The sequence below is a fragment of the Mchenga conophoros genome, linkage group LG4 (genome assembly GCF_057382185.1).
Source record: "Mchenga conophoros isolate Kocher_MC1m ecotype Shallow Benthic linkage group LG4, M_conophoros_male_GT1.1, whole genome shotgun sequence".
NCBI lineage: Eukaryota > Metazoa > Chordata > Actinopteri > Cichliformes > Cichlidae > Mchenga > Mchenga conophoros.
Window position 1 is genome coordinate 16,697,502 of NC_140529.1, and position 24,985 is coordinate 16,722,486.

At 41.6% G+C, this 24,985-nt stretch overlaps 4 protein-coding genes across 11 annotated transcripts in view; 2 read left to right on the top strand and 2 right to left on the bottom strand.

The window, feature by feature from the left end:
* The first annotated feature begins 2,440 nt into the window (after nucleotides 1–2,440).
* On the top strand, nucleotides 2,441–10,177 carry hapstr1a (HUWE1 associated protein modifying stress responses a). Its single transcript, XM_085270704.1, has 5 exons — nucleotides 2,441–2,899; nucleotides 3,927–4,007; nucleotides 4,413–4,480; nucleotides 5,204–5,414; nucleotides 6,612–10,177. The coding sequence occupies exons 1-5, from the start codon at nucleotides 2,704–2,706 to the stop codon at nucleotides 6,929–6,931; spliced, it is 876 nt and encodes a 291-aa protein (XP_085126830.1). The 5' UTR covers nucleotides 2,441–2,703; the 3' UTR covers nucleotides 6,932–10,177.
* Nucleotides 10,178–11,343: 1,166 nt separating this feature from the next.
* dctn5 (dynactin 5) lies at nucleotides 11,344–13,665 on the bottom strand. Its single transcript, XM_085270706.1, has 6 exons — nucleotides 13,490–13,665; nucleotides 13,242–13,310; nucleotides 13,040–13,158; nucleotides 12,741–12,852; nucleotides 12,241–12,343; nucleotides 11,344–12,132 (listed from the first exon to the last, which is right to left on the bottom strand). The coding sequence occupies exons 1-6, from the start codon at nucleotides 13,535–13,537 to the stop codon at nucleotides 12,035–12,037; spliced, it is 549 nt and encodes a 182-aa protein (XP_085126832.1). The 5' UTR covers nucleotides 13,538–13,665; the 3' UTR covers nucleotides 11,344–12,034.
* A 1,222-nt stretch (nucleotides 13,666–14,887) lies between these two features.
* On the top strand, nucleotides 14,888–17,735 carry ndufab1b (NADH:ubiquinone oxidoreductase subunit AB1b). Its single transcript, XM_085270716.1, has 5 exons — nucleotides 14,888–15,107; nucleotides 15,889–16,008; nucleotides 16,349–16,436; nucleotides 17,261–17,374; nucleotides 17,458–17,735. Exons 1-4 carry the CDS (start codon nucleotides 14,937–14,939, stop codon nucleotides 17,350–17,352), a joined length of 471 nt encoding a protein of 156 aa, XP_085126842.1. The 5' UTR covers nucleotides 14,888–14,936; the 3' UTR covers nucleotides 17,353–17,374; nucleotides 17,458–17,735.
* A 2,512-nt stretch (nucleotides 17,736–20,247) lies between these two features.
* The window catches only part of LOC146575823 (trinucleotide repeat-containing gene 6A protein-like), a 38,641-nt gene continuing 33,903 nt past the window's right edge, over nucleotides 20,248–24,985 (bottom strand). For all 8 annotated transcript variants that reach the window (XM_085270713.1, XM_085270715.1, XM_085270708.1 and 5 more), the window contains one exon: nucleotides 20,248–24,878. In XM_085270713.1, coding sequence (XP_085126839.1) covers nucleotides 24,530–24,878 — 349 coding nt within the window. In that variant the 3' untranslated portion in view covers nucleotides 20,248–24,529. The remainder of the gene's footprint in view (nucleotides 24,879–24,985) is intronic.

The window sequence follows — 24,985 nt, forward strand, 5'->3', positions numbered from 1 at the left end:
ACAACGCTAGCCTGAGCTGTGCGGCTCCCTCAACCCGCTCCTCCCGTTTGGTTTGTGATGTCTGAGGTAAATCTCAAAATGGCGGTCGCGCTTTTCTCTGAAATGTCACATCCGCATGGAGATCCAAACACGGGCCCATCCCCGAGCCAGCTTCTCCATCCACGCGAAATCACACAGGTCGGGTCGTGTGTGTATTAAAGGGAGAGGAAATATAAGAGCTAACGACAATTATTACACGAGTGGGATTGGTTTAATGGCTGTACGTGGCGTGACATTGATTTGAATGGGAGAAATCGCTGAGCTGTGGGGCTAAACTGTGTAAATACGTGGTAATAGCGTGTGTGTGACGTTTTACCCAACAAGGTGACAAAACCAAAAGTTTTCATTGAGCAGTTCTGAACAGATTTACTTAAAAAAAAAAAACCCGTGCTTTCAGAAACATTGTATGGAAACACAACATGATTCAGCCAATAAAACTGTAAAACCACGTGGTTTCCACTGGCATTAAAGACAGGAACCCATTTACACAAGCGGGACTTTTATTTTACAGTGAACACGAATATTTATTTTCCAACTATTGTGCCTGCACAGCTGTGTTAAATTAACTTTTAATATCACACCATGGACAGCTCGAGTCATTGCCAGTTATTTTATTTATTCAATTTTGTATTTTAATGTGTGTTTACCTGGTTATCAGTTTCATTCACCAGTGTGTTAACTTTATGGACTTGGGTTTTCAAGAACTTGCGTGCACTTTCATGCTTGGATGCACTATATTACTCGAGATTTAACTAAAACAGGACAATAAAAAAAAACTGAAATGGAAAAACAACAACTGCGCAATGTATTTAGAATATAATATCATATCCACCAAATAAAATCTACTGCCTTCAAAGGTTATTATAATAAGAAGTCCAAAGTAAACTCGATTCCAGTGACAGTTAACTAAAAGTATAAAATAAACTTTTGAAAAAAAGTAACTAAAATCAAATTTAAAAAAATGAGGTTTAATTTATAGTTTGATTATAACAACAACAACAATACTACTAATAATAATAAAGACTCTTTGTTTATTCAGACTCTTGATGCCTGCAACAGTGGGTCAAATGAGTCAGATTTTCCTAGGTTGTGCCTGGCAGTTGCCCTTCATGCAATAGTAATGAAAAAAGACTAAAACTAACACTGAAACTAGTAAAAACTAAACTACAACGTAACATTTTCAAACAATAAAAAATAAACTGAAACAGGAAAATCAGCCGACGTGAACTAAATTGAATTTAAAAGAAAAGTCAAAAACTAATTGGAAAATACAATACTATAGTAAAACTGCTGCCCTCCTGCTCTAAGACCATGTTATTTACTTAAGAGCTGATCGCCTGCCTGGTCAGGAACGCGTTAATAAAGTAAATCATCATCATCATCATCAACTTTATTTATAAAGCACTTTAAAAACAACCACATTTTGTGGTTGTTTTTTGTGCATTTTAAATGCACATTTTGGATTAATTTCCAGATTTTACTATTAACAAGTATCTTTTTCTTCTTCTTCTTTTGGCTGCTTGCTTTAGGGGGCTCCATCTCACCTGTAACCCCCATCATTCTCCTCCACCCATCTTCCGTTGTGACAGATATGATATGCACCAACCTTCTGCATATCATCCTTCACAACATCCACAAATCTTCTCTGAGGTTTTTTCTCTTTTCCTCCAACATCTTCTATCCAAGGCATCCCAAACCCCCTCAGCCTTGGCTCTTTAACTTTGTCTTCTGTCGTCAATCATGTCCTCCTGATGTACCAACATATATTACAAACTATTACATTGTCAAGAACATTGTCAAAAAGCAACAATACTTTTAATGCATATATAACTGTGTGGGACAATACGGGTTCCACTAATCGTACATTCTTTTTTTTTCATGTAGCTGGTTCTTCTCAGAGCAGCAGGTCTGAAGAAGAGTTTCATGACATGGCGCCATCTAGTGGACATATGTCAGTCCTACACTCGGCTTCGTCTAATGAACTTGAACGCTCATGGGTTTAGAAAAGTCTATTTTTTGTTGTTGACGTATATATTTTTAATATACTTACAATGCAGCAGTTCATATATTATAAGTCTGTAAGTTATGCCTAGATTAATAGGTGATAATTCGCTATATCTAATGCTATAGAAATGATATAATATAATATAATATAATATAATATAATATAATATAATATAATATAATATAATATAATATAATATAATGTGTTTGCTCTCTGAGCTCCGTGTCTCTTGCTAGCTTAATAAATTTGCCAGCGAGCACTTAAAGTGAATTTTCACTGAGCTTCTTTTGTGTCAGCGGTGTGAGGGACGTGTCTGAAAGCCAATTAAACTGCGTGCACAGACCCAGAGCCCACCCTGCAGCGTTCATGTGGCCATTTGTCGCTGACATGTAGAGTAATGGGGCGGGAGGAAGTGCATAACAGGATAGTCTGTGGTGCATATATCCCGACGTCGGCAACTAGGAAAAATAGTTAGCTAGGTTTATGATGGCAGGAGTAGGTGGCGACGCAGTATCGTAGTACGAAATAGAAAAGAAGAAAAAAATAACAAAAACATAAAAGTACTCATGATTTCCCCTCATATAACTCTTTAGACGGCGTCGAAACGGCCATCTTTTCAAGCTAAAAATCGAATTTCCCTCGAGTTTTTGGCGTATTAAATGGAGGAGAAGAAGGAAGACGGCGACTCGGAGATACAGGAACACGGACCCGAGCACTGGTTCTCAAAATGGGAGCGACAGTGTTTGGCCGAAGCGGAGCAGAGGGAGCCGAGCGAGGAGGACGTCGACAACGAGCAGGATAAACTGTGGCATCTCTTCCAGAACTCCGCCACTGCCGTGGCACAGTTATACAAAGGTCCAGCCCAGCGCTCTCCTTTTTGCTTGTCCGTCTAACGGTGCCTGCATCCCCCCTTGGCTTGTTTGTTAGCAGCCTGACTGTACACCGAGCCCTATAAACTAACATTAACGGCAGTGTAGCTAGCTCTTTAGGAAACTCCTCGTCTAGCCGGGTACTGGGGAAACTATCGTTTACAGGTGAATTTTGCAATGCTACATTTTTTTTCTAGCTAGTCCGGGCTAGCTGGTGACAAAGAATTGTGAGATATAACCTGGCGTTGTGTAGTTACGCCGAGCACCAAATAGCAGTGGCCACATCGACGAAGCGATGAGGTAGTTCGAGTTAACGCGAATACTTTGACACTAAAGTTTGACAGCCGCTATCGTCAGGTTAGCCAGGCTAGTTACAAAATGGCGATGGCAACAACAATCGTAGCTACGCGACATTCCCAGATGACAGTCTGCTGTGTGCTGTCAGTGTTAACATCTGCTACACCGGTATCGATTGGTTGCAGACGTTGTCCCCCCAAACGCGTTGAAATAAGAGCCCGCACATACGTGTCCACTGGCTTTGTTTTGTTTTTTAAACAGCCGACTAGCTGGCGAGTTGAGCCGATGCGAAACGTTATAATCACAAGATGGCGAGGATAATATTGGTTTGTCTACAATCTGCTGTAGCTTGGCTCTTATCGGTCGGGATAAATCCCCGGCACGTAGAAACAGGAGTTTGGCTTAAGTCTTTACCAGTGTGTGTGTTTGACTGGGCTCTGCAACTTAACTGCTGAGAGGGCAGTTAAGTTCGTGTGTCGGCACTCTCCTGCTAAACAAGCTGCTGCCAAGCTGGCCATCTAGCGCTGACTGCCAGTTATTTTTATGCCAAACCCTGTCCCCCTTGCAGTTGTAGATGCAAGACAAAATGGCGAATGAAAATGATCCTCAACTTCAGCCCCTTTGCTGTCATTTGACCACCACTAGTATGGCACCATGGTATTTGCTTTAAATTACAAGTGTTTTTTTCATTTTTATTATTCCTCTCTCACCTTCAGACAGAGTATGCCATCAGCAGGGCCTGTCATTGTGGGTGCCATTTCAGAACGCTGCTACAGCAGTCACCAACCTTTACAAAGGTAACCAACCACATCCTCCTCCATCCTTGTTCCTTGACTACCAGGTTCTACACTTCCTGTTGTGTCTGTGCGTTAAGCCAGCGGTGTAGACTCTGGCTGTAACTTTGTTAGTTTTGGGAAAAGTTTTTGATCTGTCCCCCCACATGAAAAGGTAAACAGAAGTGGTTATTATCGCTGATCAACTCCGTGTTAATCAGCTTGTCACATGGTTTAAGGGACCAAAAACACACAGCACAATGTCAGATATTCACTAGTGAAACAAAGCCTGTCTCTTAGTAGAGCATCTCCACTTCTAAATACGTAATAAATAGCGTACAACATGAGAAATGTTAAATAGAGGTCCATATTTGGTTGGCTTTGTTATATATAATCGTGAACAGCTGTTGTTGTCTTTCACTCTCACAGAGAGTGTCGAGGCCCATCAGAGAAGCTTCGATCGGGGCATCCAGATAGGACACCAACGTCGTAATAAGGTGGGTCTTGTTCCTCTGCTTGTGACTAATTGTGACTTTACAGTTTCCTGTCATAGACTGTCGTTTAGGAAACAAAAATTAGCTATGCACGACAGGGTCAATGAAGGATATTACAAAAAAAAAAAAAAAAGACTGGATCGGTGTTTGTTGATAACAGATGCCTGACTGTAGAGCCTGTGACGCAGCCTTCCCTACTCTGAGTGACCAACGTCTTTGCTGACATTTATGCTTTTACTGGTGCATTATGTGTTAATTACCATGCTGTTTACTGCCAGTGTTTTTGCAGTGGCACACATGATAGAGAGAAATTAAAATGTTGGGACTTTAACCCTCCTGGGTCCCTTTTCATTGTTAAACAAAGAGTAAACATTTGTCCCTGTATTTTTTCCACTTCTTTGTTGAAACTGTTGGAGTAGACCTGAGGGAATTGACTATCTCCCTCCAGGAATTTACAGACATTTGTGAGTCCTTATATTGATGCTGTGATTAATATTCCTTATGTTGAGATGAGTGTTATTCTTACTGATAAGTTCAAAAACGCAATGGAAAAAGTAGCTGGAAATGTAACCGTACTGAACAATCTCAACAGTCGCCGCCTGCTTCAACCTGCCGTGTAGTTAAATTTCTCGGGAGATGTGCGTCAGGTTGTGCTGTAGGGTTTCAGTACATGCTTCCTTTTGAAGCATAAATTCTCAGATTTTTATAATGTGCATTGGATTACAGGACATGTTGGCCTGGGTGAAAAAGCGCCGGAGAACCATCCGCAGGGAGGATCTGATCAGCTTTTTATGCGGCAAAGCACCACCGCACAGAAGTAGCAGGGCCAACCCTCGGCTGGCCATGGTGGCCCCCAGCCGCGCTAACTCACCAGCAGAGACTGGCTCATCTGTAGAAGCGGACCTCCAGCCCTTCAGGGAGGCCATAGCACTGCATGGTGAGGACATTTAAGTGCAAGGCTGACTCGAATGCCAACTCCATACCAAAGAATCAGAATTGACTTACACCCCCTCAGTGGTAGCTACAATGTTAAATAACTTGTGTGTGTTATTTATGCTCGTAAACGTATGTGTGTGACCTCCTGGTTCCTAAGTTTGATAGATAAATGGTTAATGTTCCACAGTGACTGTGAGATGAGGACTTTCATAGGAGACCTTTTAAACAGGTCTGTCATGTCTGAGCATTACAGTGCTGTGTTTAAGGCCTCTCATGTGTTCATGAGAGGCCTTCTGTGTTTATGCCTGTGAGAGATTGGAGGCTTGTCCTTCTGCTACATGTGGCTCAGAGATAAGGGTATTTTTGTGAAAGCACTCTTTTTTTTCTCTTCCTTTTTTCTTTTTTTCTTTTTTTTTTCCAGGTCAATTCCTGTCATTTGTGTTTGCAAGACACTATTTGACTAATCGAAAGACAGATTGTTTCCTATTACTCACCTTTCTATAATTAAGTTCCATTTGAATATGCTGGTAGTTTTTGCTGTGCTGTACCACAAATAAATACTCAGAACTTGACGAGCGTCACATTGTGGGTGCATCTGAGTTCAGACTGGGTCAGATTACAGAAACGGAAGTCTGACATTTCAGTTCATCACAGTTTGTCACCTGTTTGTATTTTGCTGTGATCATCAGGCCTGATAGATTAACTTTAACTTGGTTGAAATTAGGGAAATGGTGATTAACTGCAAGCCTTCTCTTTTTGTATATCTCTGTCAGATTGGATCATGCGCTATTGGTGGGTTTTTTTTAACATGAACAATGTGCTGAGTGTTTCATTCCTTTTTAAATAGATGAATTCAGCCTGAAATTATTTCATTTGTTGCATTGGAAATGAGAAAATGGCAATATTACTCAGTGCTGTCACTTTCTCCTGAAATAGCTGCGTAATCAGGAGCTAATAGTTAGAGCTTTCTTTTGACGGGAACAGATGCTGATGGTTTTGTTTTTTTTTTTGGCTTTTATGAAAAATGAGTTTGTCCATCAACCATTTAAAAGATAAACAAAGTTGAATTTTTAAAAAATATATATTATTATCATTTTTTTAATGGCCTAATGGAAGCTTTCTTCTTATCAGAGGCTGTAAATGAGATGTAGACGTCTACCTGCTGCTAAACTTCCTGTTCTTTTGTCTCCTTCTTCAGGTCTGAGTGGTGCCATGGCGAGCATCAGCGTCCGCTCCGGTGCTCCGGGTTCTCCTACGCATGTCAGTGGGAGTAGCAGCAACGGAGGTGGTGCGAGCGGAGGTGCTTCTTCCGGCTCTGGGCCGGTGTGCCGCAGCAGGCGTAACGGGCTCCAAGACGTCGACCTAAACACTTTCATCTCAGAGGAGATGGCGCTGCATCTGGACTCTACTGGCGCCGCCTCTGCCGGAGGGGGGGGAGGAACCAGGAAACGAAACTCCACCCAATGTAGTGATGTCATCACAGACTCCCCAACGCACAAACGCAACAGGATGATTTGATCTGCCCCTGCCTACATGCGAGGCGAGGGGATGGTGGGTGGGTTAGCCTTCAAAGCCAAGGCTAGGAGAGGGGGCGGGGGGATGGATGGGCTCGTGTGGGACATGTGCAGATGTACAGTCACGCGCACTCGGATGCTTCGGCTGAAGATGAAAACGAGGACTGAAAGCTCTCGAATTCTAGTCCTTGTCTCCTTTCCCAGCTCGTATACTACAAATCATCGATCTACAATCAAGAACACTTAACGAGTGGGCGTGAGTGTGTGCACGTGACCAGGAAGCCACTTCGCACATTCCTCAAACACCGCCCTGGAAAGGAGACAACGAAGAAAGTTCCCGACTTATCCTGGGATCCACACAGTTCTTGAGAGGGGCAATAATGCTCCGTGCTGCTCGACAAGTAAAAGCCACTTTGATCTTTGACACATTTGTGCCCTTCCCTCCCTTAACCTCACTCATCCTCACCCGCCACCTTAATAAGGAAGTGAGGGCCATGATCAAATCGCTTCACTCAGTGGATTGTGTCGCTCGCCAAACGTTGGACCCGAGTCACCCCTGCGTTAACCCCACCCCCCTTTTTGTTACTTCATCATTGCAGCTCTTAGTTGGCGTAGCCTGTCAGTGGTGGAGCTAAATCGCCTAGTAGGAGTACGGGTGTGTGTTTGTGGCATCACGCTGCCTCATCTGCCACTTTGTAAGCAGTTCAGTTTGTCTGGCTACTAGGTTGACGGCGTCTAACTACAACAGCAGCAGGCTGTCAGTGTTTGGACATCCATTCAGACTTTATTCTCTGCTAAGTGCTCTGCTTCTACGGTGGCTCGATTTGTACTTCAGGCCGTCACCTTTTCTTTGTTTGTAGTTTTTCAACCACCAGTGTTAAAATTCTAGGTTTGTTGCCACTGTTTGCAGCAGCTATAGCCAAGTTAATTTTCCGTTCTTTTTCCACTTTTTTTTTCCTGTTGTTGTTGCTGTTGAGGATAATGGAAAAGGAATTGTATTCTCTTTGTTTATGCAGCTTCTCCAACAGCCCCTTACCCCCTCTGCTCTGGTCTTATTATGAAAGCAGCTGCTGTTTTCCCGTCGTCGTGGGATGATTCTGATGAGTTGCAATAAGGATTTTTTTGCACTTAGTTTTCACTTCTGACTCATGCAAATAAATCGGCTCTTCCATTTTTATTCCAGCTGTACCTTTGTCCGGCCCTAAACGTGCACACTTATGAGTTGTCCACACACTACATTCACCTCTTTTCTACAAATAGCGGCGCTGATGTAATCATGCATTTCAGCCAGGCGCCACAGCACCGCTCATCAAAATTAGAACCACTCATGCTGATGGCAGTCGTCAGATTCAGTGTCCACCGTGCTTTTCAAGATGCTCGATAACATTTAGCCCTCTAACTTGATTAAAAACGTGGGCAGTTTCCCAGGAAAAACTGGCTCGGCGCCGCTTTTGTGGAATAGAGGTTTAAGTGTGGGGATGCTTAGAAATAAAACAGGAGCTCTCGCACTCACTTGATTTTTGTCACTTCTTCAAAATTATTTGAACACGTCGCAGAGACTGTTTGACATATGGTGTAAGATATTGGAAGAAAAAGCCGAACTTAATTTTTTAGGCTTTAGAAGTGGTGGCACGCTCAAAAACAACCACCAAACATGCCACCTGGCGCACACGAGGTAACTGGGCCAGCGTGTCGGATGGGAAGATGGATGCTGTCTGTATTTTGTGAAAGGGGTGTGTGCATTAATAAAATGTGGATGGGTTCGTTTTTTTGTTTTGTTTTTTTAAACTTGGTACAGAACGAAGTAACATGGGGTTGAGTTTCATTCCTACAATGGTTGTTTACTTCCAACATTCAGTGAGGGAGCAGAGCAGGAGACATTAATGGCACATGAGTCAATAAACGGGGTAAAACAAAGCAATAGGAATCGGTTTGTTTTAGGATGTTAACGTGATGTTATCAGAGCTAAACCTGAGCATGTTTGTGGGTGTAAATGATTAAAGAAATCTTGAGTTGTCTCAGTATTACAGCGCGCTGTTCTACCTGTATTACGCACAGGAAGTGACCAGTGTGGTGTTAATGTTTCCTGCTTTCTTCTCCGTTTGTTCCTCATGTTGACTCCAGTTCTCTCCCTTTCACATTTTATGGCCTGTGAAGTGGCCTTTATTTAGTTGTATAAAGCATGCCAGTTTGGTTTTTTATTTTGTTTTTTTTAACTTAAATTCTGGTCACAGATTTCATTTTGCGTTTTCTTTTTTGTGCTCTAGGTTGCCTTTTATGTTCCTATGATTTCAGGCTTTTCAGTAGGAAAAAGAACCCGGGTGATGTTTGGCGATCTGTCAAAGTCCTGGATCTGTGAAACCGCTGAGACTCAAAATGTAAGCTTGGTATTGAACACCTCAGCTTTGCCTGCAGAGGGCGGAGGGGAGGTGGGGTTTAAGTGTCTGGTAAGCTGAGCTGCTTCAGCCATCACTGATTCAGTGAATAATCTTAACATAGGACCCAACCTTGATTCTTAAACAGACAAATGTGCCGTAAAGTCACATTTCAGGTCGTGTGCAGTTAAACCTCTGAGTTTCAACTTTGGCAAACAAAAAAAAGTATTTAAATTTATTTTGTTTTAGGTGGTGTAGCTCCTGAGGACTGACTGGTCTGCTTGCCCACACGCTCTTCATTAAAGCAGAGGAATGCATTTCAAAATGTTCTAGTTTTCTTCTCTTAGACGCTTTGGCTCGCTGTTCTGTGTCTAACACTTCGGCAGTATTGTTTCTGAAACGAAACGAGGTGTTCGGCTACAAACTAGTAGCTTCACCCGCCTGCTGTTTCTGTTCCACGTCATGTCAGTTACAGGGAAGTGTGTGTGTGTGCTGACAGGAAAAGCACTTAAAGATTGAGCCTATCAAAGGATGTCTTCTTCCCAAAGGTTTGATTGAAGAGTTTGATAAGAGCAGGATTGTGCCGTCTTTGCAGTCCCACTGTTAAACCTGCGGAGTTGACCCCCGCTCCCCCTCCTCAGATCAGCTTGGGGTCACCCTGTTTTCTGTTTCTTCCCTGAGCCAGTCGCAGCCTTCATCCGCATTGTTTCATCAGGGTGACTCATGCCACAAAGTCTCTGGAGCCAACACTATCATCAGCTGTTTCTTATTTGTTTAAAAAGGTAATAAATGGCTAATCTATATACTGAACATTTAATTGTTGGTATGATATATGTGGTTCACATTGTAAAGGAAATAAAACCATTGAATCGCAATCGGATCGGCTGTTTCATTTTAAAAATAAGGACAGCGTTTTCAGAAAGAAGATGCTGTAAAATGGGAATAAAGACAAAATATAACCGTTAAAAACAGGCAGTAAGGCCTCTTGGTGCCATTTCCTGTTCTAAACAGTGTGTTCTGTTTTAGTCACGTTTCACAGCAGCACAGCTCTTCTGCTTCAGATGATCTTCACGTCTACATTTCCCTGTCAGTTTGCAGTTCTGTAACTTCGTCAGTAAATAAGCAAAGTATCGAAACTGTTTTTTTCTTCTCAAGCATAAATGAGGAGCAGGTTAACAGTATTAACAGTTTGGAGACTTAGAAATGTTTCTGTTAACAAAGCTGCTGACATTTGACTAACTTGTCATTTAGCTCACCAGGTTGAGCAGATGACTTGCATGTTGTGAGAAATATGCAGCTACCGGGGTTAAAGTCCACGCTGGGTCATTTCCTGATTCTCTTCCTGCTTTCTTGTTTTAATAAAGCAATAATGACCAGAGGCGTCCCTGAAACTTCACACCTAAAAAGCCACTGGATGCAAACCACTACGGGCAGCCAGAGGACAGCGGTAGAACAAACATTTCTACTAGATCAGTGACATCAAATAAATGATTACGTCATATAGAGACGATCCTGAGTGAGCTAAACTAGTGAAAACCTAAAAACTTCACATTTAATTTGTGAGATATCTTAATATAAGAAAAATAAGGCAATATTCAACAGTGTGTCTCAGTTTTCATACATGACAAAAAAGGCCTTTTTTAAATGTAAAACTAAAAAAAAAAAGTTTTTATATTATAAACTGAAAAAGAGGAACTTGTCTGTAATGTAACCATTTATTACTTAATTATGTTGTTGTAATATGAAAGAAAGCTGTAAAACTGATAAAAAAAAATACAGTGTAAAATGTATACTCTCCTTTGCATTTCCAAAGCAGTCAAGTGGGCCAGATTAGAGTGTTTGCTGGGCCAATCCTGGCACCCAGGCCTTAAGTTTGACACCCCTGTTAATAGATGATCAGCAGGAAACCTTTGCAGATTCTAAATCAGCAGATTGCACATTCTCAGGAACATCAGTAAATAAATAACATTACTGTGGTAAAAAACTATCATCGTATAATCCAAAGTAAATGATCCCAGATAAAGTTAACACCTTTGAGACGTTTGTAGGGTTTTCAGTCATTTACATTTATTCATATGCTTCACTATTTCTGACTTTGTCTCACAGAAAACGGCAGAAGCGGAGCAATGAGGGCCATCCCCCAAACATAAAAACAATATTAAATACTTGAACAGTTTACAATGTCCAGCAAGGGACAAAAAAAAGCAAACAATGAAGAAAATTACAGCCATAGTAAAATTAATGTGTCTTCTGCTGATATGAGTGATACGCACATTCAGCCTACATCCTCAAAGGACTAGTGTTGCTACGGTTTGGTCCGTGGGTGTTCAATATTAAAAGCCATGTTCTTGCATCCTTCGTAGCTCCTCCACCTCTTCATCCTCATCTGCAGCTGCTCTCAGAGAGCCATCGGGTAAAGACGGCAACGATCAGAGGCCACACAGGGGGTCCACGAGTTTTTCTCCGTGATGCAGTGGACAGGGCAAAGCATCAGAATGACATCTAACGGGATTTCATTTTATTTCTCAGAAATTTGGAGATGCCAACACATGGTAGCTTTGTGCAACTGAATCTGACTTTAACACGTGATGTTTTTTTTCTTGGGAAATTAAACTCAAGGCCTCGGGTCGATGACAGATAAAAGGTGAGCTCTTAAGAGTCTGATGAGAGCCCCCAACGTGCGGCTGGCTGAACAAAGGAAGAGGTCCTGGCTGAGAGTTTAAGAGTGCGACTCATATCTGGCTGAGGGGCATGAACTTCTGGTAGTAACTCTTGGTTACATCAATCATGAGGTCCTGTGTACACTCTGGGAGCTCTCCTGAAAACAGACCTGAGAGAGAGCGAGACAAACGCAGGTAAAGACCAGACATTGAGGAGAACGAAGACAGAAAAGTAGAAAGATGCTGGTCTATTGATTAGTTGTGTGCGTTTTGCTCACCTGGGCATCCAGAGAAAACGGTGAAAGGTGGCACCACTGTCTCAGGAGGAAGCACGGTGTTGTCTAAGATCTTGCAGCAATCCTTTAGCACACAACGGCGACCCTGCACACATAATGGGAAAAAGAAATTGAAACATCATCAAACATCACAAAGTCATGCACTTTCATATATATACATATATGTATATGTGTGTATATATACACACACACACACACATACATATATATACACATAATGACTAATTTGTGATTAAGTGAAGTCCCCATTTCTGTGATCCAAATCAACAGTTTGGGAAAAAAAATGCCAGCTTGTGTTTTTTTGTTTATTAATTCAGCCCTCGACTGCCAGCAGAAGGTTGCATGACTGCCATGTGACTGGTTCACCACAGGCAATAAAGACATGCTTTCTGTCTATACCCCCCGCCCCACCCCTTCACAGCAATGTCCTTTCACTGCCGAGGAGCTAGCTGTGTGCGTGTGTGAGATTTTATTTCACTCACTATGACACAGTTCTTCCCAATGTGGACGTAGGAACCAATCTGTGCTGCATTGACCACGCAGTCTTCCTCAATGAAGACGTGGTCTCCAATGTGCAGCGGGAAGAAAGCCACCCTGCAGAGGGGGACAGGGCAGTGATGAGACAATATGCTTTTCTACTTAGCATATTCTCTCCTTTATTCATTTGTACAGTGACTTTAAATATATTTTGAGTGACAATAACTAAAAACAATCTCAAAGCATCTTTATCTAGAACACAAAAGCACATGGCTGGCCTGAACGTGTGTCAAAGATACTTTACCCTTTGCTGAACTTTTTGAAAGGTGGTCGAATAACACTCCGGCTTTTCACCACGCAGTGTCTGCCCACCCTGACGTTAGCCAGGTCCCCCCTGATGATGCAGTCATTCATAACAATAGTCTGCAAGAGAGAACATCCAAAGCTTTAGCACAGCTGGACACTTTCTATTCACAGTGTCGTTTCCAGGTGTGTGTTTTCCTTACTTTGCCGTTCAAGACTATGTTTTGACTCCCACATAGTACCGACTGTCTGCTCACTTTGTTGCCAGAAGCCTGAAATAAAACAACAACCACTGTTTATAATCGTGTGAACGATCGTGTCTGTGTCTGTCCACATAAATGAGTACAAACAACCGTCTCTGCTATCCGCCCAACGCCCCGTTCACTTTCTGCTTGGACAGATAGCAGGCTACGTTAGCTTAAGCAGCGGTGATTAAAATTCCACACAGTACCGTCTCAATGTACTCCGCTTTGTTGTACAGTATTTCAGACAACTCCATGGCTGGAAACCCGCTGAACTATCAAACGGCGTTTATTATTCTGCGATACGATCTAAAGCATCGATACGGATTTTCTCTATGGGAAGCTCCTTCTCCTTCTTCTTGTCTTCTGCGCAAGCCCGGACGTGACGCCATCAAATAACTTTATTTAAAATATCAGATATCGAACAAAAAACAGACATAATAAATGTGCGCGTGTAAAGCTAAAAAAATAAAAAATAAAAAATAAAAAATAAAAAAGAAATTATTATTATTAATAATAATAATAATAATAATAATAATAATAATAATAAGTAAAGCTTTTATAAACCCTGGAATAATTGTCTGTATATTTTGTGATAGTGTCAGGGATTTTCTTTTTTTTTTTGCTGTTATTCTTCTTTTTTTTAATGATATGGACTAATCTTGTCTGACATTTTTAAAAATAGGGAGCCACATATTGGTTCTTTGTCAAAAAAAAACAACAACTTACAAAATGTATTATTATTTTATTATAGATATACATATCCATATGTAAGTTTTGTTGTGTTTTTTGTTTAATGAACCCTGAGACAAACAGTAAGACGGCTCCTCTGTGAAACAGCTCCACGCCGTGGAGGATTGTGATAAAGACTCTGGAGTATCTCCAATGAGACTAAAGACACTGAGAGGGTTGAGCTGGGTTTAACTGAAGTGGTCGCATGAAAAGCTACCTGCGCTGTGCAGCACTGATGGGCAAAGTTAAAAACAAGAGTTTTTTTAAGCAGCTGGAACCTTTAGAGAGAGGAAGAGCACTTTGGTGTGATTGTGGACACTCGAGGGTTTTTTCAGAGGATATGTTATTCAGGCAGGTGGGACGGATGCAGAAGAAACAGGAGGATGAAAAAGACTGTCGCTCTTACTAACTGAAGTGTAATCTGCCTGAAACCCTGGAGACATTACTGCTACCTGGATCTAGCAATCAAGCAGTCAAAGCTACCAGAGGAGGCAGAGAAAAAGGGAAAAACACAGCTTAATCCAGAGAAACTGAGAATAAAAGTTTGTCTTTGTCCATTTTTATTGTCTAATTTGTGTAGACTTTATAACTTCATTTTAACAGGAGCTCTTATTGTACACCTAAAGAGCTGAAAGCAACATCTTCTATACTTGTTTTTGTTTCATATGCACAATCAACGTCTTGTTTTATGAATGTGAAAGTTCATTTTTACTTTCCAGTTAAATCAAAGTCATTGGCAGTTTCTCAATGCCCATGTGCTCGTGGTGAGAAATGTTTAAACAGTTTTAAAAAAGCGCAGATAAAGCGACAAATTAGAAATAAACACAAGGTTTGCACTGTGCGCATGCGCAACACGGAGCCCTTGACCCGCTTTTCTTCTTCTTCGCCTCGCACGCTGGCAGCTTTCAGTAACTGCTTTCCGTCATGGCGGCTCGTGTCCTGCAGCAGTGTGTCCGCTCCTTTGCTCGGCCCTCGTTGAGGCTTTGCTCCAGTAACCTCGCATTAAGAGTCACTGCCGTCCAGGCGGTGGCCGTCCACCGACCTCTCTCCTTCGCAGCAGACAGCCGGGGGACGCGGTGGCTCGTCCAGAGCCGGGTGAGTCTCCGGTAACATTGAACCATCGCGGCCTAGCCGCTGTGACCTACCGATGTCTTTCAGACCTGCGGAGCCAGCCTAGCCCGCTGAGAGTTCACGGTGTCACACGAGCAGCTTATTTCGCTTTGAACGACTCTGTGTTGTTGTGGCAGAGAAACACGAAACACGGAGGCGTTTGATTTTAAAAACGGGACAGCCATGTTTGCCCTGTTGGTTAGCTAGCTAGTTAGCAAAGTCGGTGATTTCATTGACAGACTTCATTCTTTATCTTGGCATTGCACGGCTGATTCTGGCTAAACATCGGGTACTAATGTGCAGAAAGGTAAAAGACTGTTGTAGTGCGGATGTTATTGTGTATTACGATAAGTGTGTTTGTATAACACAGAAAAAATGTTACAGGTGTTTTAGCGAGCTGTGTGCAGAGTTGTAAGTGAACACTAATGCGCTGATAAATGCGTTTAATTGCAAATTTAGTCAAATGAAACCATAACGCAGTAATTACAGACGAGATAATAAAATCAGCCACACATTAAAAGCTTCAGGACCAGCACAGATTTCTTCTTGGTCAAAGTTCCGTAAGATTTAAGTTTTATTTTGAAACTTGGATAAACCTTTTCCAGCCTTTACATCTGTACTGTTGCAGTGTACTGGAAGATATTGCATCTTTTCACACTGTATGTAATACACACTCACTTAAGGCAAGCTAATGTACAGGCTGCATGATCACAACCCCCCACTCCCTTCTGCACTAAAACTCTTCCTCCTTCTTCTTCTTCCTTAGATCCCCTCGGTGGGTGTGCTGTGCCGACAGTACGGAGACCTGCCCCCCCTCACTCTAGAAACCATCAAAGAACGAGTCATGTATGTACTCAAGCTCTACGACAAGATCAACCCAGAGAAGGTGAGAACAACAAGAGACCTTCAGTGAATTCTAGCTGAAACATGTATGAATAGAATACATTCGCAGGCATCTGTGAGGTGAAATTAGGCAATCGTGACTCATCCCTGTCCAGAATGGCTCATGGAAATTGTTTTTGAAAAGTTTACTGATTTTAATGTATTGAATTTAATAACAATTAGATTTTTAACTTGGAAAAACAATCTAAAATTAATACTATCATTCCTCATGTAGATTTGGTTTTGTTTTTATTTTAAAGCACCCTGAAATGCCTGTAGTGTTTGTAAGTTTCTGTATAAGTAAGCTTGGATTTCTAACGCTCGGGTTGGTTTCTGTTCCACAGCTGCAGACGAGCTCTCACTTCATGAAAGATTTGGGTTTGGACAGCTTGGACCAGGTGGAGATCATCATGGCCATGGAAGATGAGTTTGGTGAGAGCAAACCTCTTTATACTGCATAGAAAACTATTCCAAACTGTGGCTTTAGGCATTAAGTCAGCAAAAGAGATGTTTCTGACTCCTACGATGCCTAAAGTGCAGATTGTGACTGCTGTTGTACAGCCACAGTGGGAGTATGTGGATATGAAACATCAGTCTTGCAGTCTTCCTGCCTGTTGAGCGTCTGCAGTGTCAAAGTGCTGTCAAGTTTGTCTTCAGAGGGTAAATGCGACACTCTGTGTGGACGTCCCACATAAAGCAGGATATGCTCCGATTATATCCTGTGGTAGAAACACTGTAGTACACCTCATTCTACAGTATTTATTGGATTTATCTTGAAAATTGATTGAGAAGGTTAATGAAGGTTGCAGTTTGTTGCTTTTTACTTTTTGACTTGTAATAATTCAGCTGATTTATATAATCTGTTTGGGAGGTAAATTTTAAACAGGGGTGGCTGTGGATCAGGAGATGGAGCAGGCATTCTGCTAATTAGTAGGTTGGTGGTTTGATCCGAAGCATCTTTGGGCACGATACTGAAACCGAAACTTCAGTGTGTTTGTTGGAGTGTGAATGAGGCGTGCTGTTAGTGCTTTGAGAGAGAAGAATTAAATCAGAATCAGAGGACTTTTTCTTATTTTGATCAATGAAGATAATAGACTAACAGCTTTTAATATGTGTGACCTACAGTTGAGGACGTAGTACCAGCGAGATGTTTGTGACCATCTGTGCAGAAAGCTGCTTATTCGTCCAGCATTATCGATGCATGTCACATGGCTTCTTTAGCACACGCCGTAACCAGTAACTTGTTTGTGCCGCAGGCTTTGAGATCCCAGATGCAGAAGCAGAGAAGTTGATGACTCCTGAGGAGATCGTACAGTACATCGCAGACAAGAAAGACGTTTATGAGTAATATGCTCTGTAGCACACCAGAGGCAAGTCACCATCAGGCCCCGTTTTCTGTCTTTGGTCACACGTTGTGTCGGTGCTCAATTTATATTCCTTTGTGCCCAGATAGGGTCACCTCCACCCACCCAACAGGAAGTTCTCGTGAAGCAGATGAGCACCAAACAGTTTCCTACTTCAACTCTTGTGTCCATTATGGCGACGTTGGCTTCAGCTGTCTCGTGTTTGACTGTATTTAAATGAACATGTTCAGGAGAGCTTGGAGATAAAAAAAAAAAAATTAATATTAAACAAGATTATATCACTGGTTTGCTTTGTTCTCATTTCAGCTCCGCCCTGTGGTCCCATGTACAATTTGTCATTAATAGATCAATAAAGACACATTGTACACTTTCGTGTCTGCTGTTACTCCGCTTTGGGTCCAGTAAAAAGGACCCAGATTCAGCTGCACTTCTTTTAGTTTGTTTCCACTGGCTGGGATTTGCTATAACTATCCATCTATTTTCATTTCTCATCTACTTTGGGTTGGAGGTAGACCGAAGCTTGATGCTGGGAGGTTCACACACCACCTGCATCCACTACTGACCTGTCAAAGGAAAAAAGCTCCCAAAAATACAGCTTAAGCATATAAGCCTGTGGTTTCTAGACTGTATATAAAGCTAAACTAGCTCCACATCATTAATCAGTAAATACTTTAAACATACAAAGAGCTTTCATCTGCAGAACCAGAAGATTAACTTCAGCTCCATCCACCAGCAGCTCAGATAAATCTGTTTTCTCCAGGCCAGGGGTCTCCAACTCCGGTCCTCGAGAGCTACTGTCTGCACACCTGAATAAAATAACTGGCTTGTTATCAAACCCGATGACATGCTGAAAATGTTAATCAACCATTTGATTCAGCTGCATTGGAGTACGGATGCATTTAAAAACTGCAGGACAGTAGCTGTTGAGGACTGGAGTTGGAGACCCCTGTTCTATGCAATAACCCTGTTAGTGCACTGATTTAAAGGTAAGCTTCATGTTCCCTCACTCTTTACCTCGTAAGATGAGGACAAAACTACAATAAAGACAGTTCTTGAGTTTTAATCTTGTGTCCACACATGAAGAATGAGGTGCCATTGTTGCAGGATGTTCACACAGCTGGGACTGAAGTGTTTTTATTTCAGTACCCGACCTAAATGCACCTTTACAAAAAAAATAAAATGTAACCCTTTAAAACCTGGCCAATTAAATAATTGCGAGAAAATTCTATTGTGTGCTTTGTGAACCTCCCGATGAAAAATTAATAAAATATGAAGTAAAAAAAATATGCAATTTTATCATATTTGTTACATCAGGTATGTTTTTGTGGTGCAACTTTTTTTTTTTTTTTTTAAAAGGGAAAAAAATAAATGTAGAAGTCTCAAAAACTTGCGTATAAAATATGATACTTTGGTTTAAAGGGTCAAAAATAAACTCACAACTAACACATTTACACAATAATAAAATTAGCAAACCCAGCGTGGGAGTTTACCGAAACTGAGTTCTTTCAATTTAAGACAGATTTCTATAAACCAGACCAAATTAAAAGCTTTTCTTTGAGTAACCAAAGCATTCAGAGGGCTTTAAAATCCTGATGTCACAGGAAACATCACCTTGTCTTGAGAGATTGTCCAAGCAAACAAAAGCAGCAGCTACTTTCAGCTGCTCCCTCATTTACAGCAGCATGCCTGCGTCTTCTGAAGCCAGAGATGCTGTTGGGAGCACGAAGCAGAAGTTTTCAGTCACACGGAGAGAAATAAAGACTCTGGGAGGCGGCCGCTGTGTATTAGTCTTTTATTGAGGGTTGTACCCAAGTTATACAGCTTTGTATGCTGGCTGCAGAAGCCAGCGGGTTACAAACAGTAATTCAGTATACGAGTACAGCCAACAGAAGACCTACTACTCACTACTCTACACCTTAGTACAGATTCTCTTAAGAGCAGTAAAATCCAGAAAGAAATAAAGAGGAAAAAAAATACAGAACAAACCAAGCAACAAAAGGAAGGAGAATAAAAGGATTAAAATGAAACCAAACAAGTAGACAGCATCAGAGGAGACATTCATTATTAGAGCACACTGGAGTTGGTTTTTTATACCATTAATATCAGGCGACTTCGTTTATTTTGTCAATTTTTATACCCATACAAATAAAGATTGTCCTTCAAAAAGTGCAGATTCCACCGAAGTTTAAAGATAAAATCCTTTGATGACCCGAGGAAGACATTTGAAAATAAAAAGGTACTTCCTGGTTTTGTTTGCAAGAGAGGAAGACGCCCCCCTCGTTGATTATAGACACTGTACGATTATATTCTCATATATATATTTTATATATAGTTTCAACAGTCTCCCAAAGCGATGTGCATAATAGGTTTACAGGTGATCCAACTACACACTGGATTGATAGAATCTCTATAAAAAGAAAAAAAAAGCACTGTAGTCGTGTAAAATTTGCAGTTTCACCGGCCTCGCTCGAGCTGCGAGAAAAATCGACAAAAATGGACTTTTGCAAATCTTAACCTGTCCTCCTCCTGCTACAACTGGCCCGCCGTTTGCTAGGTAATAAAGGTTTTTCAGTTTGTATTGTTATTATTAGTAGCTGTACTAGCTGTACAATTTAACGATGGCACGACACGTTTGAGGAATATTAGTGGGAATCCCATTTCAGCGGTTTTTACTCATTTTTTTGGGAATTTTTTTTGTTTTTGTTTTATTTAAAGACAGGGGAAAAAAAGAAGAAAAACCCAAGGTGGACATGTAAGCCTGGGTTCAAACACTCCACTGCATAGTCTCTCTGAGCGACACCCACCCTTTCCCCGATAAACCCACCCTTCCCTCCCCACCCGCCCACATCTTTGTGCTGGTTAGACTAAAGCTTTTCAGGGTTTGTTTATGTGTTCATACTAAATGTAAAACGACAAAAAAAAAAGACAGCAGATTCTCACAGTTTTTGTATTTTTTCTTTTTTCTTTTTTGTTTGTTTTTTTGTTTGTTTTTTTTCTGTTTTTCCTGTCAAAAAAATAAGCCTTAGCGCTTTTTGATCGACTGTAGGAGCCGTCAGGTGTGTTATGATATAATATAGCATTTACTCACAGGATATTTAAGTCAAGAGAAACACAAAAAAGTCACATTTTTTTTTCTTAAACATTAAAAAGTAGTAGAGTATCACCAGCCAGCTTCCCTCCTGCCCGCTACTTCCTTTTCCTTTCCTTCCCCTCGTCTGGCCCTGTCGGGAAGCTGCTTGGCAGCCCTGGGGATTGTACATTGCTCGTGGTGGTTTTCACTTTACTAAAAAGGTTTTCCTCACATCATCCTTTTGCAAATGACTTTTTAAATTTTTTATTTTTTATAATCTTCAAGCATTTAATATTGTCCAGCTTTTTAAGTACACGTATGCACACGTACACAACTACAACCAAACAACAACAAAAAAGGATTTATCCCTTTCCTTCCCTCCCTCGATTTGGCATGATGATGTATTCACTCACTCACACACACACAAACAGTCTCACGCAGGCTGACAGTAGATACAAACACGATTATGGAACCAAAACAGTAACGACATTATTGAGAGGCGTTTTCCAGACGTTGCTTGTCCCTTCTCTAACAGCACAGCAATGCTGCCACCTGAGCTGCTGATCTGGGGTCAGCCTTTGTCCCGGTAATAGTTAAAAGAAAAAAGGATACTGAGGATGGACAAAGCTGCTCTCAAATCAGCGCCAGGAACGACAGCGCTGCCAAAAATCAGAATGAACAAAGTGTAAAGTAATGTCATTGAGCAGTAAGGGAATATAGACAGTTGAGAGCCCACCCTCCCCTCCCCCCCGCCTCCGACCTCCTGTCAGTTATGAGTCTCCTCTCCCTGTAGTTAAGCTTAGGAGTTGGAGAGGAGGAGCTGATCCTGGATAAGCCGGCGAGGAGGCAAAAGTGCAACCCTTTATCCCTGAAAAGCCAGGAAGAAGCAGCCAATCGCGAGTCCCGTCCCCTCCTAGCCTCGTTTCAGTCAAGCGACACCACGGCAACAGTGACTGCTGCTCAATTTCTCAAAAAAAAAAAAAATTTACAAATTTTTTTTGTTGCCCCTCATGCACGTTTGAGGCTGCGCTGTCTTTTATACTTTTACAAACCGTTTCAGCTACATTCAGGCCCAGCTCAGAGCCGGAGGTGCACCAACCAAGGGAGACCAATAAAGCACCATCTTCTCAAATCACAGTACACACACACACACACACGCGTGCGTGCGCACGCACACACTTTACCCTGTCGAATACTCACAGGCGCACCTTCTCCATCAGAGAGACCTGAAAATCTAAAAATCTGTCTCAGCTTTGCTTTCGGCCTTTTTCCTCTAGAATCCACCCAAGTGCAAAATCCAAGTCTCCTCAGTTCAACGTGTCAGACTAAAACTAACAACAACAACAACAAAAAAAGCTCAGATGTTCCACTTGATAACAACTGTTCAACACAACGACAACAAATACAAATAAGAGATATATGTAAGTATGTATTTATATATATTTATAAGCAAAGAGATCTGGAATTAAGTAAACTAATTTTTTTGTATGATTGAATTATTTGGTAGAGCGCGGTTCAATACTGGCACACATCACTGTCAAGTCTGGCTAATACTCAAGGTTCTGTCTCACTGCGTTTGCTTTGAAGTTGTTAAATATTCACGGGCTAAGCTTAAAAAATAAAAACCTAAAGCTTCTAGTACTTCTGAAATAAAAACCTACATGAGAGAGGAGAACTGGGGGGGGGGGGGGGGGGGGGACGACACGCACAAACACGATGAAGAAAAGATAATTAAGGTCCATGGCTTCGCTAATGCTGACTCGTCGTTCATGCACCCCTCTGACACTTCTCTCCCCCCATGACCCTAACAAACAAATTGTGCATCAAAGTAACTAAACAATCACTGGTAGATAAATCTGTTATTCTCTTGTTGTGAAGAAAAACGCCACTGGTGGATTTTACATTCACGCTGTTCTCACACAAAACCTCCACAATTCACATTCACTCACACACACGTACGTCAGGAACTTCAGATGAGTACCCCACCTTCCCCCCCTTTGCCCCAAAGGAAAGAAAATAAAACAGTACAATACAATCATATTCATTTTGTAAACAGGTAGAAGCCACTTGACTTGTTGTTGCATCTTCGGACACAATTAGGATCAAGGCAATGAAATGTGGACGACTTTTTTTACTGTTAAAATATTTTCTTCAACCAAAACGAGAGTTGTTTTTTTTTCTGATTTTTGTTTTTCTCTTCGTTCCATTTTTTTTTTTTTCAAAACACCATTTGTGGCAATGAGAGAAATTAAAAAAAAAAAAAAAAAAGGAAAAGCGAGTAATGTTTGTTAAACAGCTAAAACATTGTGACACATGGTCGAAGAGGGAGAAAAAAAATAAACGCCTCTCAGTAGGCCATGTGAATGCGAGAGGCTACAGTATGCATAGATACAGAGTCGCCTTTCTCTTGGTTTATAAGTCTGACGAGACACGACGATTTCCCCGCTCACAGTCACGCGCTCACGCATTAAACGATCCCCACTCTTGATTTTTTTTTTTTTTTTAAACATCAGTGGAGTGGAGGAGGAGGAAGAGTAGGAGGAGAAGGAATGCCGGGAGTGTCCTCGACCTCCCCCTCCCCGCACACCTCACCTCCCTCCGTCAAAAGACAGCATATTGAAAGCAGTGTGTTGAGCTTCTCCAGCTTAAAGCAGTTATTTGGCAGAGAGAGAGAGAACAAAAACGAAAACTTACAGACCTTTACATAGTTTTCAGTGCTAGAAGTTGTATTTTCCTTTCCTACAAGGAGTAGTAGTTTTTTTCTTTAATTCAAACTACAAGGGGGGAAAACTGGCTTGATTTCCTGAGAACCATTGCTGGTTATTTAGCAGACAAAAAGAGGAATAGTTCAAAATAACCAACGCCATGGCCAAAAAACACTGATCCGAATTCCCAGAGTTACAAAGCATCGTCTTCATCCTCAGTAAGAGTTGTTTTTGTTTGTTTTTTTTAACTTTTTCTGTTTTTAAAAATTTTTATCTTTTTTTTTTTTTAAAGCGTTTTGAAATTTTTTTTGTGCATTTTTTTTTAAAAATTTTATTCCATCTTCTCTTTAAAATGAAGAATGAACACACTTTCTGCCTCCCAAGTCTTGTAAACAAGAGGTTGCAGTGTGGCACCTCCAAAACATTGAAAGCCTATTCTGAAAGTGCTGTTCCCCCCCTCCCCCCCACTAAAACCTGCCTGCCAGGGGGCTAATGAGAAAGGGGGGGGAGGGGCTTGCTAGATAGCCCCCGCCTCCCTATATTAGGATGGGCGGGGCTTACTAGTCCCAGCTGCGGCTACAGTCCTTTGCACTGCAGAGCTCAACTTTCTTTAGTTTTAAAACAAAATTGGTGCAATACTTTTAATGTCACTTGAACTATCACCAGATAATCATCCTAAGTCAGGTTTAATTCTTTAACTATCTGTTGATCTTGAACTCCACGACAACGCAGTAAGGTAGGCGTGCCAAGGCAGAGAGGAGCGCACACGTACTCATTCACAGCTCGCGCGCACACACACAGTAATTCTCACAAACACACACAGTAAGGACCTCAATGAGTAAACAGCTACACTGGAAAAAACTGGCTGCTCCCTCTATATTGCAGATTATACTGAGAAAAAAACAACACATTCAGTGCAAAGTTAAAAAAAGCTCATACTCCAACATTGTCAGCAAACAAATGCAAAAAAAAAAAAAAAGTAAAACAAAAAAATAAAATGTTAAAAAGAATTGGAATTCAAATAAACATGACGAAAGAAACAAAAAATACATATAATAATAATGAGCTCGATTGAAGCTTTTTTTCGGTCTGAAAGAGCACTACCTGGAGGCAAATATCCATCCGTTCACATTATAGAATTGGCCTGCATGATTCAAGTATTCCGACTGATATGTTTTTGGGCTAAAACAAAGTGGACATATGTGCAGAGAGAGAAACGTAACTTGTTTTCCACAGGGGAGACCCCGTTTTGTTGAATATCTTGTAAATGAGAAGGAGTCCAACTAGTGCCATTGCATTTATAGAACTACATTTGTGTCTCTATTCTGCTGATTATTGATAATTCTCTACTGACCCTTCCCCGAGCCCGTTTCACTGGCGGGCAGCTCACATGGAGTCCCCGCCCCCTGTCAGGTGATCCACTGGGAGGAAGGAGGTGATTGGAGAAGGGCTGCTGATCCTCCCTGCCTCGGTGCCACTGGGAGTCCCCCACAGGCTACTGGAATAGTTGGGCCCACCCCAGAGGGATGAGCTGTGAAGGTCGCTGCTGTTCCACTGGTTGGGTTCAGAAGCGCGGCTTGGAAAGGGGTGAGACTGATCCATTCTGCTCTGAGAGGAGCCGAGGGTCTGCCAGCCAGAGGAGGGAGTGGCCATTGACTGCCCTTGTGCAAAGAAACGGCTGATTTCCTCCTCGCTGGCAAACTCAGCCAGAATAGTAGTGTTCCCCAAAACACACCTGTAGAAACAGAGCAGGTTAGACAAGAGTGAGACTTTTTGTCTGTACACAACATCATATGGCTGTTTTTCCATCCATTTAAACAGCCAACTGTCCACTACTGCAAT